This window comes from Mesitornis unicolor, unplaced genomic scaffold (genome assembly GCF_000695765.1).
Source record: "Mesitornis unicolor isolate BGI_N332 unplaced genomic scaffold, ASM69576v1 scaffold44642, whole genome shotgun sequence".
Lineage (NCBI taxonomy): Eukaryota > Metazoa > Chordata > Aves > Mesitornithiformes > Mesitornithidae > Mesitornis > Mesitornis unicolor.
The window spans coordinates 20,446-37,880 of NW_010169363.1; the positions used below are offsets into that span (position 1 = coordinate 20,446).

The window sequence follows — 17,435 nt, forward strand, 5'->3', positions numbered from 1 at the left end:
GGTTTATTTTAGTCTCCATTACAATGGGTGAATTTGAGCATTTCTGTGGGAGCAGGAAATGTCTGTCACGCTTGGTACTTCCCAAGGGTATACCCGAGCGCGGGATGTCAGCTGCCTGCCCCTTTTATAGGCCTGATTTGGGACACAGTTTTCCAGTTTACCTTCAAAAATGTTTTAAACAATTATGTTTGGGTGGTTTCTTAGTCCAGTGCTGTGTCCTCTCATTATTTGTTATCTTTCTTTTTGTACCTTTGAGATTTGTAACCAGAGATCTGTGGTGTGCATCTTGCATCCGTATGCAGCAGTCATCAGCTCTGGGCAGGGTAAAAAAAGCAGGGAATATGTTGGAAAAAATAGGGGGTTTTGGTTAAAGATTTTAGCTTTTTATTTGGAAGAATGAGAAGCTGATTTAAGCCCTCAGCTTTTATTCTGACAGGCTCCAGCGACCAAGTGCGTGGCTTTGCAAGGGGAATGATGTTCGTGAGCTGACGGTGTGTGTGTGCATGCATGCGTGAGCGCGCCAGGCGGGACGAGCAGCTAGGAAATCTGTAGTATTATTTCGTGCTGTTGTTTTAATCGCTGAGAACTGGAATGCCTGTTCACTGCCATGGATTTTTGTGCTCCAATGAAGCCCAACTATGGAAGAAAAATTAAGTTAGTTTTGTTAGGCTTCATCTGGATTATACTTCTTGATTTGGTGAATTAGAACCATTTGGATTTAGTCATTTTTTGAGCTGATTGATGTGTTACCCTTAGGTTCTTCACGTGGTTTATTCATTGTAATCACTTTTCAATGGAAAATTGATTTTTGGATCATGTTGCCATTGGTGACTTTTTCAAGTCAGCTTGTTTTAAAGTGGTTTTGATTGCTGGGAGTATTCTTTACTCTGAGGGCAGTATTTTTAGGGTATTTCAGACAAACTCAGTTCTTCCAATCACATTTATGTCCACAGGCAGGGAATAGATGTCTGTGTAGCTCTGGGGGGCATCAGGTCCCTTGTTGTGTTGGATCCCATTTAATAAAAGTAAAGTAATGACTTTGAGCCATTCAGAGGTGTTTTAGATGGGAGATGCAGTTCAGGTACTAAGCAGTTGCTTTTTATCGGCTTCTGAGGTATGGGCTCTTCTGAAAAACAGATTTGTCAGATCTTCAGGCTCCTCACAGCCAGGTGAAATTCAGAGACCGTGAGGTGCTTTTATCTTTCAAGCTGGAAGGTGAGGACTCATCAACACTGAAACCCCATCCTGTACAGCAGTCGTTTCTCAGAGAAAAGCAGAATTCCAAACTGTTGCTCTGATGCTCCATGTTCTGTTTCTGCTAATGCCAGTCGGATGGTCCTTTTTTAAGCAAACTTAAGCCCCTTGTTGTGATTTCAGGTTGGGAAACCAAGAAAGAAGTGTATAGATTCACAAATCTGTTCACAAGTGTTTCACTTGCCCAGACTGAGATGGGAACTTTGTAACCATGAAACTTAAATGCTTCAATTTAGGAAATTTGATTTCTGCATGTTTAAGACCCTCCAGAAGAAAAAAATTTTCAGGGACACATTTGAGGAGTACAGATGGACAAGAAGAAAGTTTACTGGAAAATAGAAAAGGAACTACCCAGCAGCTTGTTATCTAACAACTGGGAGCAATTGAATGATGTTGGATGCCTAACATGGAGGAGACCATTAGTAGCCCTTTGGTGCCTTGGCAGTAAATCATTCTGCAAAGCTAATTAGGTGTAATTCTGCACGTCATTTGAGCAAGGTCCTATTAAAACATGTGCTCCTAGGAGACCTGGCGCTGGGCTGCAGCATTCCCTGGGAACAATGGAGGCGAAGGCAGTGCCGTTATCAGTGTGGGCCTCGTTATTCGCATAACGAAGTAAATCATGATGAAACATCCTGGTGATAATAGTTAGGAAAGACATTTGTCAGTCCCGGGGATCTGGAACAACCACTGTGTTTCTCAGCACACAAATGTAGCGGTGCCGTTAAATCATCCCCAAAGAGTGCGGCTCTTACAGGGGGCTGGAGAGATGAGCATGGGGAATTAACAACACAGTTCAGCTCTGCAGAAAGTTTGAAGAAATGCAGTATTTTTGAGTATCCAGTGCTGCAGTGTATTGGTCAGAGATGATTCTCTTTCATTTAAGATTAATAGATGTGTTGCAAAAAGGATACTGAACGTGCCAGAGCAAATTTTGTATGTGCCTGATCCATTTCATTAATGTCTCACTTTGAATGAAAGACTTGGATCAAAACTCTCAGTAAATATTTCTTGTGAATCCTTCCTAGTAACTGTATTTACTGTCACATTTGCACAATTATCAGCCACAAATTTTTGCCTTTTAATTTTCCCCTCTAAGTCAATAGTCGGGCTCATTGTGAAGTTGCTGTTTCTCAAGCACTCTGATTTTTTATTTTTTTTTTTAAAGGCCTGAGAATTGTTGGGGAGGGCTGACAGTCTGTTTGTGTTCACTTTCTGAAAGGAGAGAAATACGATCAGCTGCTCTTACAAGTAATAGTGTAACCTCTAAACCTTGTCCTGATTTATAAGTGGCTGCCTCAGCAGAGGGACCTCTGGCAACAAAAGGCTTGTGGAGGAATTTCATCTGGGTGAGACAGCTGTCATTATTTTCGACCTGTAATAATGCCAATTACAGGTTTCTCATTTTATTGTAATTTAAAGTCTGTAGTTAAGCTGTTGTAGGTTATAAGTAGCCACAGTGAGGCTCGATCAATTTAAGAAAATCACTTGGATGATGCTCAGCTAAAAACCTGTGGTGTCCCTCAGGAAAGCAGCAGGAGACACAAAGGAAAAAGCAAAACCTGGGATGGCTTATTTTGCCCAAAAAGCAATGAGAACTCCATGAAAGGAGTTGTGAAATACTTCTGCACAGATCCATCTGACTGAGGAAGCTGCTGATGAACAGAGCAATATTCATGCCACTGTTCGAAGCTGCCTGGATCCTGAGCTTGTTCCCTTCAATAAACTGAGTTTTCTGGCAGATGTGCTGTCAGCTCTTTGCTCCTGTAGCAGTAAGAGATTTCTCTGTAAACGTGGTCTTCTCTAATACTGTTACTTGGGCTTTCCTTAAGTGTCTATTTATTCTTTAAATTGACTTGTGGCCTCTTTATTTTAATCTCCATCCCGTCCTTGTCAGGCCTTGTAAAAGCATCATATGGGAGAGCTTCAGTGGTAGGCCAGTGGCACAGGTAGAGTCACATCCCGGTGTCAGTTCTTACTGAAAGGGAAATTCAGTATAGTGGAAATTTCGCTTTCCCGTCATGCAAAACTCGATGTACCTGTTGCTACATGGTAAATGTTTTTTATCTTTAAGTATAGACCACTTTCTATGGCCAATAGTATTAATTATTGACTTTACAGCACTTAAGCCACCAAAACAGAAGTCCAATGAGCAAAGCAGACAACAGGTATCTCTAACACATGCAGGTTTTACTTTGCATCCAAATTTGTTGATAAGGAATGTGGTAATACAAAGAAACTGGCTTAATTTTCGTCTTTCTTCTTTTTTTTTTCAGTTGGCAAAAAAAATCCGTGAGAAATTTAACCGCTACTTGGATGTTGTGAACCGTAACAAGCAAGTAGTGGAAGCGTCGTACACTGCTCATCTCACATCGCCCTTGACCGCCATCCAAGACTGCTGCACAATTCCACCCTCTATGATGGAGTAAGTGTTAAATTCTGAAATTACTTAATGCTGTCATTTAATATGTGAAGAGAAAAGATTATGTCCTTGCAAAATAGCCTGTATTTTCTACCACTCTCGATAACTCTGAAAAAGGGGGAACACTGTACTCCTAAGGTGCTCCTTAGCTTGTCCTTGTATTCTTTTACATTTCTACTATGAGCATGTTTAATGAGGAGCTAAACAGAGACTGGGACTCAGCTGTGCTGGGTTGTAAAATGAAACAAAAAGGAAAAAAGTTTATTCAACCTTTAGCTGCATGGAAAAGTCTTTTATACAAAATGAGCCTGTATCCAAGACACTGTTTTTGCATCGAAACACTGCTTACCCTGAATAACTCTTCTGAAGCTGGTCATGGGACTTTTTTTTTCCTTTGAAATGCAGTAACCAAAATCACGAGTTAGTCAGTACATCACATGCTAAAAATATTGCATTACAGTTTAATCGAGTTGACCTGCTGCTGTTTGATACGCAAAGGTTTACCGAAATGGAGAATATAACTTGGAAATGGAATTTGCTCATTTTTGATTTGTTTTGGTATTAAATACAGGAGTTTTGAATAGTCTAAATCCAGGCAGCTGGTTGTCTTTAATCTTGCTGTATTGTACTGTGTATTTGCAGAAACTTCTTTGGGTTTCCTAATTGTAGGAAGGTGTGATAGGTCTGATTTTTCAAATAAAGTGTAATAATTTCTTTTATATGCTCAACATTTTAAACATTTACTTCCATATGTGCTAGAAAAGAACAAGAGTAACTTCAGTTTATGCAAACCTTGATTACAGTACATTTTCTTTGTTTATATCTCAGTCTGATTTAAAAACATTTTAGAGAGAGGAAAGTAATTTGAGTAATAAATACTAAAAGAAATTTCTGCTATCTAACTTTATAAGACAGCCTTTCTCTTAAGACCAGCAAGCTTTCATCTTTTCTGAAGCATGGCATTAACCTTTGTTTATATATGGATTTAAAATATTCACTGCGTTCAAATACGTGGTATGAACCTGCGTCTGGACGGAAAGGCCACTTGCTTGTTTCAATTGGCAAGAAAATAGGAAATCTCGATAGGGTTAAACCTCATGTGGCCCCGAAGAAAGGGGTTCCTTGCTGTTGGGTTGTACATAGATGTGGTGATTTTGGTGCAGTTCCTGCTGGATGAGGTCCCTATGTAAAATGCTGGCACATGTGGGGCTCAGTGCCCAGACTGTTGACACCATTAGGAGGAAGGTCAAGAATTCATTGAGGATGAAGACCTTTCTGCTTTCTGATCTCTCCATGCAAGAACCACCAGCCAACGGTAACACCTTCCAAGCAAGGGGTGAAGAGGAGGAATGAGATTTATAACCCCCTTCCCAATATTCCATAATTTTAATAAAAAGAAAAAAGAGGCCTGCTTTTAGTCTGGAAACTTTCATTCATTTCCTTCCACTTTGTCCCCAGAAATTACTTAGCTTGGAAGTCCTTTAGAAATTTCTTTACCCGTGGTGGACTTGCATACAGATCCTTCACAGTAAGTGGTTTGAAAAACGCACTGCAGGTCACAGCTGGCAAAGCACAGAGGTGAATTTGCTATTTGCAGAGCTCCTCGTGCAGGCTCTACAGTATAACTCTCAGTATTTAGTTTATTGACTTGATAACATTAAATCTGCTAAAGCAGTTACCAGAGCAGTCTGTCTGTCTGCAGGATCTTCCAGACAGCACTTTGGCAAGACCCTGTTAAGTATGTGTGGTTGAAGAATAGGGGCTTATCAAACCATCCGTAACATATCCACTGCCATCTTAAGGAAATCACCTGCAAGTCATACCAAGAAAGAATGTAAAAACATGTTTTTCTTGCAAAACTGAACTTCAGAGTTGTTACTGGTGCCATGTTTTGTTAATTACCAAATTGTCTAAATACTTTTGCCATAGTTTCATTTGTCATTCCTCCCCCTTTTGTTTTTCTTCTCCATGGCATCTCCCTTTGGGGAGATTCCCCATTTTGGTGAAAAATGTCGGGGGAAACAAGCTAAGGTTGATATCCAAGGTGGCATTATTGGGTCTTATGTTTGACACAAGCCTGCTAAGGGGGAAAGTGAAACATTTTACACGGCTGGGAGGTGGTTGTTCCTGAAATGCCAGGAGGGCACTTCCTGCCATTTCCCTGCTCAGCGTTGTCAGCTGCCTCAAAACCTGCCCTCAGCTGCCTCTCTCTCCAGAAAACAATTAATTTTTAATGGAAATGTCAAAATGAGGTTACTTTCTTTTTAAGCAGAAGCTTTCCATAAAAACTAAAAGCTTACTTGCTCGTTAGAATCCCTGTTTCTCTCCCGTGTTCACCTCAAGGCCTGGCTGAAAGGGAGAAAATGGCCACCAGTGCGCAAGTCTTTGCAGGCAGGCGCGTTGAAAATCACCAAGAGCTGTTTCTTTTTGGCCAGAGGAATACATGGACTGAGATTTTGGACAGAAAATACTACAAGTTAAGATACCTCACTTAACGGCCAGATTTTGAGGAACTGGATCACACATATGAGTGTTTGAATGTGGATTTAGGAATTGTTCTGAAAACACAGACACAGATATCTTCCACCTGGATATTGGGATCATATTTTGAAGGCTGCTGATTTACTCGAACGCTTCCACATTTAATTTTTGGACTAACTTGGTCCAGCTATGAGGAGGTTTGTGCTGGTGAGGAGTTAAGTTAGGTGTGCTTTTGCTGGTGACATTTAAAAGATGTGAGTTAGTGCTGGGCAGAGCAACAGTAACTACAGTCGCTTGGTTTAGAGCCTGTATTAGCTGCCGCTGTAGAAGAGGTCACATTGAAAAAGACACAGATTTGTCTGTACAATTTGCTATTTTCAGGAGATATTTTGCTTTGGGTTGTAACTGGAAAATGTGGTGTCCTTAGGGCTGTGGTTTTTCTTGCAGGAGGGTTGTGAAATATTTGTGTTACAACTGCTTAACTCTGTGTATTCTTTCTCTTGGTGTCTGGAGGTGTTTCGTCATGGGGCCTCTTTCCTTGAGTAAACATTTGGTGCAAGAACAGAGTCAGAAGTGCATTATCTTCAGGCTATATTTTTAAGGTAGATTTGAAGGCTTGTCCCACAATATGTAAGGTTGTTTATCACTCCGTGTTCAGCCTCTAAATGCACGCTGACATTTGTAAAACTGAGGGCACGTCGTGTTGTCAGGCGATTTCTCCATCAGCCTCTTACACCACTGTGTAGCTTAGTGACATTGCTGCAGGAATGCAGCAAATTTGGGTTTGTATTGGAAAAATCACATGTGTAAAGTAGAGATGATGAACTATTGTGTAGAGAGAAGATTTATTTTTGAGGGTTTTTTAATGGCTTGGTATCTTTATTTAGTTTATATTTGTAGTTAGCATTAACAAAATTATCCGTGTGTGGCCTGGTATCTGCTTGTATTTATCTGGAAAGTCTCAGCATTGGCTTAGAAGAGTTTGCCATGTTGCTTAAGATAAACTGTGAGAATAGCGCAGTTGGTGAGTATGAGTGATATGAAATAGGGCTTAGAAAGCACCAACTGTAATATAAAATAAACCTGGCATTTAAATTGCTCCTTTGTTGAGTAGTGAGATATGACAAGGAAAACAAGATTTCATTTACTGCTGCTATGTGGTGTTGGCTTTTGCAGTGAGGAGCCCAAATGAGTGCGCTTCCCTATAGCTGTGATTGCAGTCCATAGTGACTGATTCTGAATTCGTATGAACAGGCTGACTCTGCTTTTGGTTGCTATAATGTACCCCACACATACTGGCCTAACTAGTGGAAGTACTAGCAATCCTGTATCTGTTCTCTCCACCAGGGCAGGTTTATGCAATGGATCTTGTTTTGAAAAGTGGAGAAAATAAATAAATTAGAATATACAAAATCAGCTTGATGAGGCAGTGCAGTTGGTGGTTATTGAGCAGTTTTGGCAAGGAATTTTTCCACAGGCCTTAATTCAATAACTGTAGGTTTTGCTGATCCTTGCTTCAGATATAGCTGTTCGCATTTTCAGTTCTACATAATGAAGGTTTGGGAATGGGAATAAACCATGATGGCAATGGAAGGAGAGACAACAGTTGAGAAGAGCAAGCAGAGAGCATAGCTTTCAGACAAAATTAGGAGTGGATGGTACCAAAATCTGGTATCTGCGCTACCATCTGGGCTCTGTTTGTGCCCATGGGGTCAGAGCCTGGAGCCTTGCTCCTTTTCCCAGGGCTTTGTGCTGCATTTGAGAAGAGGCAGCCCATGGCATCGCTCCAACCAGACAGCGTTCAGATGGATAAAGTGCTCCAGGCAAAATGGATGGGTAAACTGATGGGAGATAAGGAAAATGGATGTCGAGTGATGTGCACCTTCTAATCCTTGAAGAAATACCTGCTGGAGAAATAAGGCTTTGTGTTTCCACACTAAAAAAGGCTCCTGAAGAAGCCATGAGAAAAGGCTTTCGTGCTGTCTCCAGACATTCCCTGTCAGGATTGAGTTGGGTGGTTTTTTACAAGACAGTGTTTTAATTAAAGTACCTTCCCTCTTTGGAGGTTAAATACCTTTATAACAGTGTCAGCAAGAGGGTAGGGGAAAGAACAAACACTGTTTATTTATGAGAAGTACTGAGCACCTGCAGCTTTCCCTGCACCTCCAGTGGGAACTTATGGGATACGTGTCAGGTGTGAAAAGATTTCACAGTGAGGGAGTTTCAGGAAACAGGTTTGGAAGCATTAGCTTTGTGTGGGGTTGTAACTTTGCAGGTGTGACTTGTGAGTGACAACCGGAATAGCTTTCTTCAGAAAGATGATGTTGGACTGAATGGCAAAATGTAGATCAAATAAGTGTTTTAGATTGAATATTTGCAGATGAAAGAAGATCAAACTCTTTCCATGTAAAAAGGAGGAGTAAGTCTGATGATGTGTGTAATGTCTGAGTGTTCATAATCTACCTGGTGTACAAATCGCCTTTTTCAGGTGAAGCTGTGACTGATGGCAGCTGGCTCTGGTAGGAGAGACTTTCAGAAGTAGTTTTATATAGTTCCAGTTTTGCCTTAAAGGTAACTTAAAGTTGCGTTTGCACAGTAATTACACGTGGAGACGCAGGAAAAAGCACATAAATAAGCAAAGCCCTGCGTATCTGCACTAAGATTACTTCTTTTAAAAAAAGAGGCTATAACTTCCTATTCAGATGCATTTGTGAGGACACATGCAGCTGCCTGTGCAGTTTTTCCAATGCAAACCAGAGAAAAAGCTTTTAAAGGGTCGTTCATGAACGCTCTTGCTTCTGCTGCTAACATATATGTTTCACGGCAGCTGGAAATCTGTTTTTGTTCCTTATTGAACCGTGCTGATAAGAGCTTCGGGAATGCATTTATCTAGCTTTGTGAAAGGAGATGGAATGGAGAAATATTTGTTGGTAAAATGTACTACTTGGCAGCGCTGTGCTACAAACATTAATAGAGCTGTTTGAATAAGTGAGTTTACAAACCTATTTTTGAAAATCATTTACTCCCTGACTGTGATACCGCCTTCAGAAGTGGTCTGGTTTTTTCTTCTTTAAACAGACAGTTAAATATTTGCTAATGCAGTTCAGTTTTATCGCAGCTCTCTCTGTGTTTATCTTTCCTCTCCGGAGCGGTTAAGTGGGAGATAACGGGAATCCCATTCAGTTCCTTCAGTTGCTGCAATATCTGAAGAGCTGCACTTCCAAAGGAGAAGTGGGTGGGCCACAGTAAATGAAATTTAAGTTGTGTTTGCTGTTCTTGCAGGGTATCGGGCTACAGTAATGCATGTGGGTTCGTAGAAAATGTAGGGAGCGTGCATAGTGCTACTCTTGGTGTGACCTGGCTGCGTCCATAAACTGCAGCAGGTATTTAGGAAATTGTTCTCCTGACTGTTGCTCTTACTTTGTAAATGTGGACCTCCTCATGAAAAAGTGTTTTTTGGAATAGTTTGTGTCACTGGGTCGCAGTCCCCCTTCCAATAATATACTTTATTTACATCTGAGAGCAAGTGTACTTTGACTTTTTCAAGTGGTAGTTGAAATAACTGGAACAACTTCTGTGCCTTGCCAGAAGAAACTGGTTAACTGGGTCATCAGTAGCTTTTTAAAAAAAACAGTACTCCTAAAAACATCATTTTCCAGCATTCTGTTTGGTAGGAACCATACATTTAAGTATGTAAAATAAGAGTGAAAATCTTGCCTTACAATCAAGAAAACGTGCCTAGTTGTGAACTTCAGAGGAAATACTGACGTTTCAATGTACTAACATAATTTCATTTGCATGTTAAAATCAGCTTTCAATTTCTATGCACAGAAAGAGAGGGAAAGAAATGAACCTTAAAACAACGAGGACCCCTCAGCAGCTGCTCAAGTGTCATTTTTCTACCCAGCTCCCTCATTTTCCCCTAAACTGCAACTGTAAAAAGAGGCTGATTTACACTGTAAATTCAGGCCGAGCAAAATCCAATTGGAGCTCACTCAAGCGCTGTTTTGATGTAAGATTCAAAGCTTCTGCAGATTCATTTTATCTCCTCCGCTTGCTGATCTCCTGCTTGTAAATCCCGTTGAAGGGGAATAAAAATGAGCGCAGCCCGTTGGGAATTGAGCGTCTTGAAGTTCAAAGGCGGCTGCACATCAGAGCCAACGTCAATCAAGCGAACATCTTGCGAGCCAGGCAGGGAGCGCGTTTCTCCGTGGGGAGGAGATCAAAGTGGGAGTTGCGGCTCCAGTTGCTCCCGCGGGACGCGGTTTCGATCGGGCATTCATTAAAGGGAATCTGGGAGGAAGGGCTTTTTGGAGAGAGGCAGGGAAAGGGGGATGGCGTGAGGGGGCTTGTATCGAAATTTCATTTCAGCCAATGTCTTTTGCTCTCATTTAATTAAGTACAAAAATGAATTACACCTACATACAAGTTGTATTGTGTTTCTGGTGAGGACTTCTACCTCTACCTTCTGGTAGCGGACCTCTTGAGTGTTGGCTGTGGTGTTGAATGTTGAATATTTTGGGCTACATCTCGGAGGAGACCTTGGTCAGCCATTGCTTTTGTCATCCACCTCATAGTCTTGTGGCTGGCAAAAGTGGGATATACTGGCAAAAATTAAGTCGCCTTTATGCAGAGAATAGGTGGTGATGAACGTTTGTCTGCAAATCTTAAAATATTAGACTTTTTTGATTTTTAGCTTCTTCCAAAGCAAGCAATGGGAAGATTTGGACAGTGTGAAACCTGTGCGGAAAACTTGGAAGGTATAAATATGTCATAGGGGAGGTTAAACCAGGGGATGCCCCTCCCTGGCAGTGCCCAGGGCCAGGTCGGATGGGGCTTGGAGCAGCCTGGGCTGGTGGAGGTGTCCCTGCACATGGGGGTTGGACCAGGTGATATTTAAGGTCCCTTCCAAGCCAAACAATTCAATGATTCTGTGATTACAGCCAAGAATATAAGCATTTACTGTAAATGTCTGGCACTGTTGAGGCTTTAATTTCAATTGTTGCTTTAATCCTGAAGATTGCCAAATAGGTTAGTAGCACATTCTTAATTGAAACAACTTAAAGGCACCCAGAAGCAGCACGTGGAAAATTCTCCAGTGCAGTTAAAATGATCACAAATACTGCAATGTAAATTTGCCTTTGTCCAGTTTCTGGTCTTGGTTTTCTGAGGACGTTTGCGATGGGATCTGGTCTCTTCTCCAGGTCCTTGTATCATGGAACCAGTCGTGCCTTAAAAATATGCTCCATTGCAAAATGCAGAAAGTCAGTTTTAAGGCAAAAGCTGCTCCTGAGAAGAGGTTTGAGGTAGACATCCCACATAGCTCAGTCTGGAGCAGTCCTTGCTCTAGGATGACAGCTCTGTCTGAGGGCTGGTCTTTAACTTATGGCATTTAAAACTATTGTTCTTCTGCATATTTTATTTCTATCATTTTCCTATTAACTGTATTCTCTTTTTGCTGCTTTTGTGCTGTAGCAAGAGTAAGGAGGGATGGACTGAACTGCAGTAATTTCTTGCTTTCCTTCTCCAGCTCTGCTGCAGGTTAATTGGACATCTATATCTTCATTTTCCTGATGGGTAACATAATACTGAAAAAGAAAAGGGATAAAAGCTGAGGGACTTTGTTGATTTTTGCATTAAAGTGCTTTGACGTGCTCCAGTAGGAAATGCAATGTAAATCGGGTGTTTATAGCTGAAACCCTGATCCCGTGGTGGGGCAGTTGAGGGCGATAACTTCATTTTTGTCTTCCCACATGCCAGAATTGGACCTAGTGTTCATCTCCTTGAAACCCCCTGTTAATATCTGTTGTGGCTGAGACACCTGAAATTCAGTGGCAGTGCTGTGTGTGCTAGGAAGGGATGTAGCGATACACCCAACATTTTGAATCAAGATACGTGCAACTCTGCTGGAGAATTTAAAGCAAGCACTTTGGGTAGTGTGAGAACTGCACGTCAGGATGCGCTTGTCATTTTGAGGGACTGTGAGCGGTGACTTTTGGCATAAAATAAGATCAAGAGGAAGATTCCAGATGATTTTGAATTAAACCCCAGCACTTACTGCCTGTGTTCTGAGACATGAATAATGTCAGCTGCTAACAAGGTATCCTGTTGCCATCACTAACAGATTTTGATGGGAGCACTGGGACAATTAGCTGACATCCTGAAAAGTCATTATCTTTAAAAAAGTTCATTCTTTGGTATTTCTCGGAAATATTTCTTTAGCATGGAGGTGTTTAATTTGCAGTCTGTAGCTCTTCTCTGCCTGGTTTTGCCCAAAGATAAACGTGCTTTTAGTGAAACCCTTCCTTTAGCCATCAATCTTAGCCTGGAGATTCTCGAGCCAAGAAAAAATCAATGGTATTTTTGATTGCTTGGTAGGAACTGTAATTTTTTGAAGTGGTTACGTTTTAATGGGAATAGGAGAAGCCACAGCCTTGATCCGAGAACTATGCTCCTGTGAAACGTCAAGTCTTTTCCTCCATGGAGAGGACCTGGGGGAGTTTTCAGCGTGCAGATTGCCAGTAAATTCAACAAGGAGAGCAGATGAGCCCATGCAGAGCTCCACACCATCACAGTTTGGCTGTTTTGGTGTCTGTAGCATCCCTTCTTGACAGCCTGATGGCCGTGGGGTCAGATAAGAGGACTTGTCTGTCTGTCTGTCTGTCTGTCTGTCTGCTTCTCTCTTCCTTGCCATGAAGAGCAAGGGTGATGCAGATGCTCATCAAAAGCTCTTTGCCCCTCTCTGAGTCTTGAATCCAAACACCAGTTTGCTGTTGATTGTGCTGTTTTGGATAAAATACCAAAAGCACCAAATGCCTGTATCCAATAAGGAACCCACAGTGCTTTTTGTAGAGCAAGGACTTCAGTTGCCTGCTCTTGTTCCTGCTGTACACGGCATTTTTCACGTCGCTGATCGCTCGGTGGTTTCAGCGTGTTGAGCAGCTGCAGCAATTAAAGATGTTTCTCCAGCGACGAGCAAGTTCCTAATTGAGTGTTGTTTGGTGGAGACAGGGGAGGGCAAGCAGAGTTACACCTCTGTGTATGGTGATAAGGCTGTGTCAGAAGACCGAGGTATGAAAATTATCTTTAAAGAGATGAGAGAATGTGTCCAGGTTTGAGAAGACATCAAAAAATGTTGGTGCCTCAGTAACTCTGTTCACTGGTGTATCAAGTCTCATTCAACTCCTTGAAGAATAATGCAGCTGGTTTAAGAAGCATTTAAGTATTTGTGGATATAGATTAATCTTAAAGCATGCCAGTTTAAGGAGACATTGTTTTTATTGGTGTTCGTATGTGGCAGTGAAGATATTAAAATTAAGCAGTTAGTAATTAGTAACGATCACTTTTTGCATAGTCAAAGATTCAATTTGATTAGCACTTCTTCAAACAGAGCCTCTGGTGAACTCTAGCTGTGGAAAATGAGTCTTCTTGTGACTCTGCAAGAGTCATAACATTTAAGCTGATGTAAAGACCAAAGAAGTCAGTGTCTGAGGTTTTGCTGTGCATTTGTACAAAAGACTATATTACTTATTCATAGTTCAGAAAATCATGACAGTGTTTAATAGTAAGTTCTCAGGAAATCACAGAATCACAGAATCGCTCGGTTGGAAAAGACCTCCGAGATCACCATGTCCAACCGTTCCTGTCTACCCACTAAACCATATCCTTAAGTACCTCGTCTACCTGCTCTTTAAATACATCCAAGGATGGTGACTCCACCACCTCCCAGCTTCTGACGACCCTCTCAGTAAAGAACTTCCTCCTTATCTCTAACCTGAACCTCCCTTGGCACAGCTTGGTGCCGTTTCCCCTTGTTCTATCCCCCATCACCTGGGAGAAGAGCCCAGCGCCCACCTCTCTACAAGCTCCCTTGAGGCAGTTGTAGGTGGTGATGAGGTCTCCCCTCAGCCTTCTCTTCTCCAGGCGAAAAAAGCCCAGTTCCCTCAGCCGCTCCTCATCAGGCTTGTTCTCCAGAGCCCTCATCATCCTTGTGGCTCTTCTCTGAACACGCTCCAGAATCTCAACATCCTTCTTCCAGTGAGGGGCCCAGAACTGAACACCCAGAAATGAACCCTATACTCAAAGAGCAAACTTCTCAACTTGTGAGAAGGCCATGCTATAATCTTCACTGAAACCAGAAGTTAAACCTCTGATGGAGATCAGATCCTGCGTCTGCCTGGGGCTGCTGCAGCTCTTCCCCGCAGGATGAAATTGTTTTGAGTTGGGCTGAAAGAAAATATATTGGATTAGAGAGAGTTTTAGTTCGCTTGAAAAGATTTGCTTCCTGTGGTCAGAACTTGAGATTTCCTTGTGGTAACCACTTCCATCTGTCTGCGGGTTTTGTTTCTGCTAATAGCTGTTTTAAGGGGCTGAGGTAGAAGTGCAATATTTTGTTGTCTGTTTGTCTCTATGAACCCCAGCCCTTACAGCAAATCTTCTGTGAGGACAGCACCAGAAAAATCGGCATCTTCCCATTCTTACTGAGCACCGCATTTGTTGAAGTAGTCACAACCAACTGCATTTCCATTTTTGAGTGGTGTATAGGTGTGAGCCAGTGATTGATGTGCCATTAATATCAAATCAGTTGATCAGTATATTTGATGGAGCTGGTTTTTATGTAATTTGCTGGTTTAGCCTTGACAGTATTGAATAAAGCCCTTTTCTGCCCAGTTTCTCTCCAGGCCTGGTTTCTGATCAACATTTATGCCAGAAAGGCTACGAGGGCTTTTCTTCCAGGATGGGCTTTGATGCAGACCTTGCTTGCAGTTTGTTGTCATTTCTTAGAAATAGGTTGATGGGAGAAAATTTCTCTGCTAGGAAGTAAATAGGTTTTTGAAGTTCTGGAATAGTCAGACCGTAAGTCAAATGTCATCCACAAGAATGTTAACAAATTAAATTGGTCTATGTAAATGATACAAAACTGCATTGAAGCCCTTGGAAGCTTCAGAAAGGTTTCTAGTTATTTATGACCCTTTTAAAGGGTCAATGCCCTTTTTAAGGCATTGGTTTAATTATATTTTATCATACTTAAAGCTGTGCACTAGAATACTTTTTGAACTACAGTTATGAATGTATTTGATTATTTAACCTAACCAAAATAAAATAAAACTTCAGACTAAGTTCCTTCCACTATTTGGAATGCAGATCCTAAAGTTTTGGTACAGAAAACAGGTTTATAATTGCTTTATCAGATCTTTTTCGTAAAGACATAAAGAGGAAAGCCTCTTCATGCAAGACACTTAGAATAATTATTTTTAAAGTGAAAGATGAAACAATGGTACTGGTGAAAGAGTCTTTCAAAGAATATTGTGGGGGAAAATGCAATGTATCATTTTAGAGAGCAGATGCAATCCAGCCGTGATGAGCTCATTACGTTTCCAAAATGTTCTTTTCCATTGAACCTCCAAAAAGATGTGTTTCCATTGTGAATGCTGTCTAGCTTCAGTAGACAGTGTTTGAGCGCTAATCCTGCTGTTGTCACTGCAGATTTGATGGGAATTTCAACACCAACGTTTCCAGGACCATCAGCTGCGATAGACTGTCCACCACTGTCAACAGCAGAGCCTTCAACCCAGGACGTGACTTAAATTCTGGTAAGCCGCATAGTTTGGGCTTTTTTCCTTCTGTTGTAGGGGTTTTTTTCCCATTAGATTTACCATTTCCTTGGCACAGAGAATTAGCATTGATTGCCATAGCAACAAGCTTTTCTTTCTCCTTGAAACTGTCACACCGCTCTTAATTTGAGATTTCGTGATTGCAAGATGATACCTGAAGTAATGCCCTTCGTCTGAGTGCTTTATGAAAATGACATGAAGATTTGATTCCAGCCTACCCTGGATAATTTTGTTGTGGTTTATGCACTTTTTAGTTCTTACTTTTTCAAGGCACTTTCCTTCCTGTCTGCTTTGACATCAGCAGTGTCAGCTGCTGAAGGGGCTGTGAAAAGAAGTTTCTCTGATCTCCTTAGCCGAATTCAGCTCCTGCGAGGCTGCGTTTGCAGCAATATGCAAAAGCTACGCAATATAAGGACGTCCTAAAATATTGCCTTTCTTTGTCCTGCCAGGGCATATCCATCTTGACAGTCAATGCATTTGCTTGACACACTTAAAGAGCTAGAAATATGCTTAGAACCAAAATCCATATGAATTATCCCTGAAAAATTCAGCTTTTGGTCCTCTGCTGCAGCAAGGTTTGGGTTTGTTTTGCATCCTAGTCAACTTGAATTAATACATGGATTTCAGGGGTATTTTAGTCATACTTTTTATGATGGATGCCTTACTGTTGTAAATTAGAGAACACTATAGACTTTGGTTGTGGATTTCATTTAGCATAAGTTTTGGGGTTTTTTGTTTGTTGATTTTTAATTATTTTTTTTGAGCACAGAGCATTAGCATATCATCAACAAATAGGATGGAAATAACCCAAATTTCTCTCTCTCGCCTCTCTTACTGTGTCCCTTCTTATAGCTTTGCTTTGTGGATTTCTAATGAAAATCTAAAAAGAAAAAGTAAAAAGCAAAAGCAAAGTGCACAGTCCCCATCGGTTCCTTTCCATCCCGTGCAGTGTGTACCACATCCTGAATGCAGGTGCTGGCCAGACAAGCTGATTTCCTGACGTACATCTCATCTCCATAATTCGTGTAGTGTTTTCCATCCTTCTTCGTTCACTTCCTATCCTTTGTTTTACTCATAAGCTCTCTCTTTATTAAAAGCAAACAAACAACTTATTAAAGTAATGTTTAAAATTACATGCAGTTGATTAATCAAAATAAATTTTGAAAGCAAGTTTTCAGGCATTGTTATAAAAGCAAAGCATTGAATGAATGTTCTTTGTTTAAGTAAAAAAACTCCTTTTTCTACTGCAGAAGATGTAAAATAAGTATTAAAGAAATACTCCTTTTTTTGGGTGGTGGAAAACAAATGAGCTATAGTTTCCATTAAATATTTTTATAAATTTCTGGTTTGAATTCTTACAGACACAGAGTGAGTGCATGTTGAAGCTTCTTGCTCTCCTGGCTCAACACCAAGACTTGAGGGCATCCCCTTCCCTTGCCTCCAGCTTGAGAGCTATGACAGGAGCATCTTAAAAAAATGGCATTGGCAGCAGCAGAGGAGAGGGATTGCAGTGATAGTAAGAACAGGGAAATGCTTCAGGATTTACTGACAGCAGCCTCTCCTCCAGCTTTCCTGTTAGCAGCTCTCACAAACACAGCCTTTGGGAGGAGTTTTTTTTATTAGCGAGGAAACGCCTGTAAGAGAGAAACGGGATGGAAAGCGTG

At 41.2% G+C, this 17,435-nt stretch overlaps 1 protein-coding gene across 1 annotated transcript in view; it reads left to right on the top strand.

The window, feature by feature from the left end:
- Positions 1-17,435, top strand: part of CACHD1 (cache domain containing 1) — a 58,685-nt gene that overhangs the window by 4,340 nt on the left and 36,910 nt on the right. Inside the window, exons 2-3 of the mRNA XM_010179313.1 lie at positions 3,531-3,679; positions 15,644-15,750. Of these exons, the coding sequence (XP_010177615.1) occupies positions 3,672-3,679; positions 15,644-15,750 (115 nt within the window). The 5' untranslated portion in view covers positions 3,531-3,671. The remainder of the gene's footprint in view (positions 1-3,530; positions 3,680-15,643; positions 15,751-17,435) is intronic.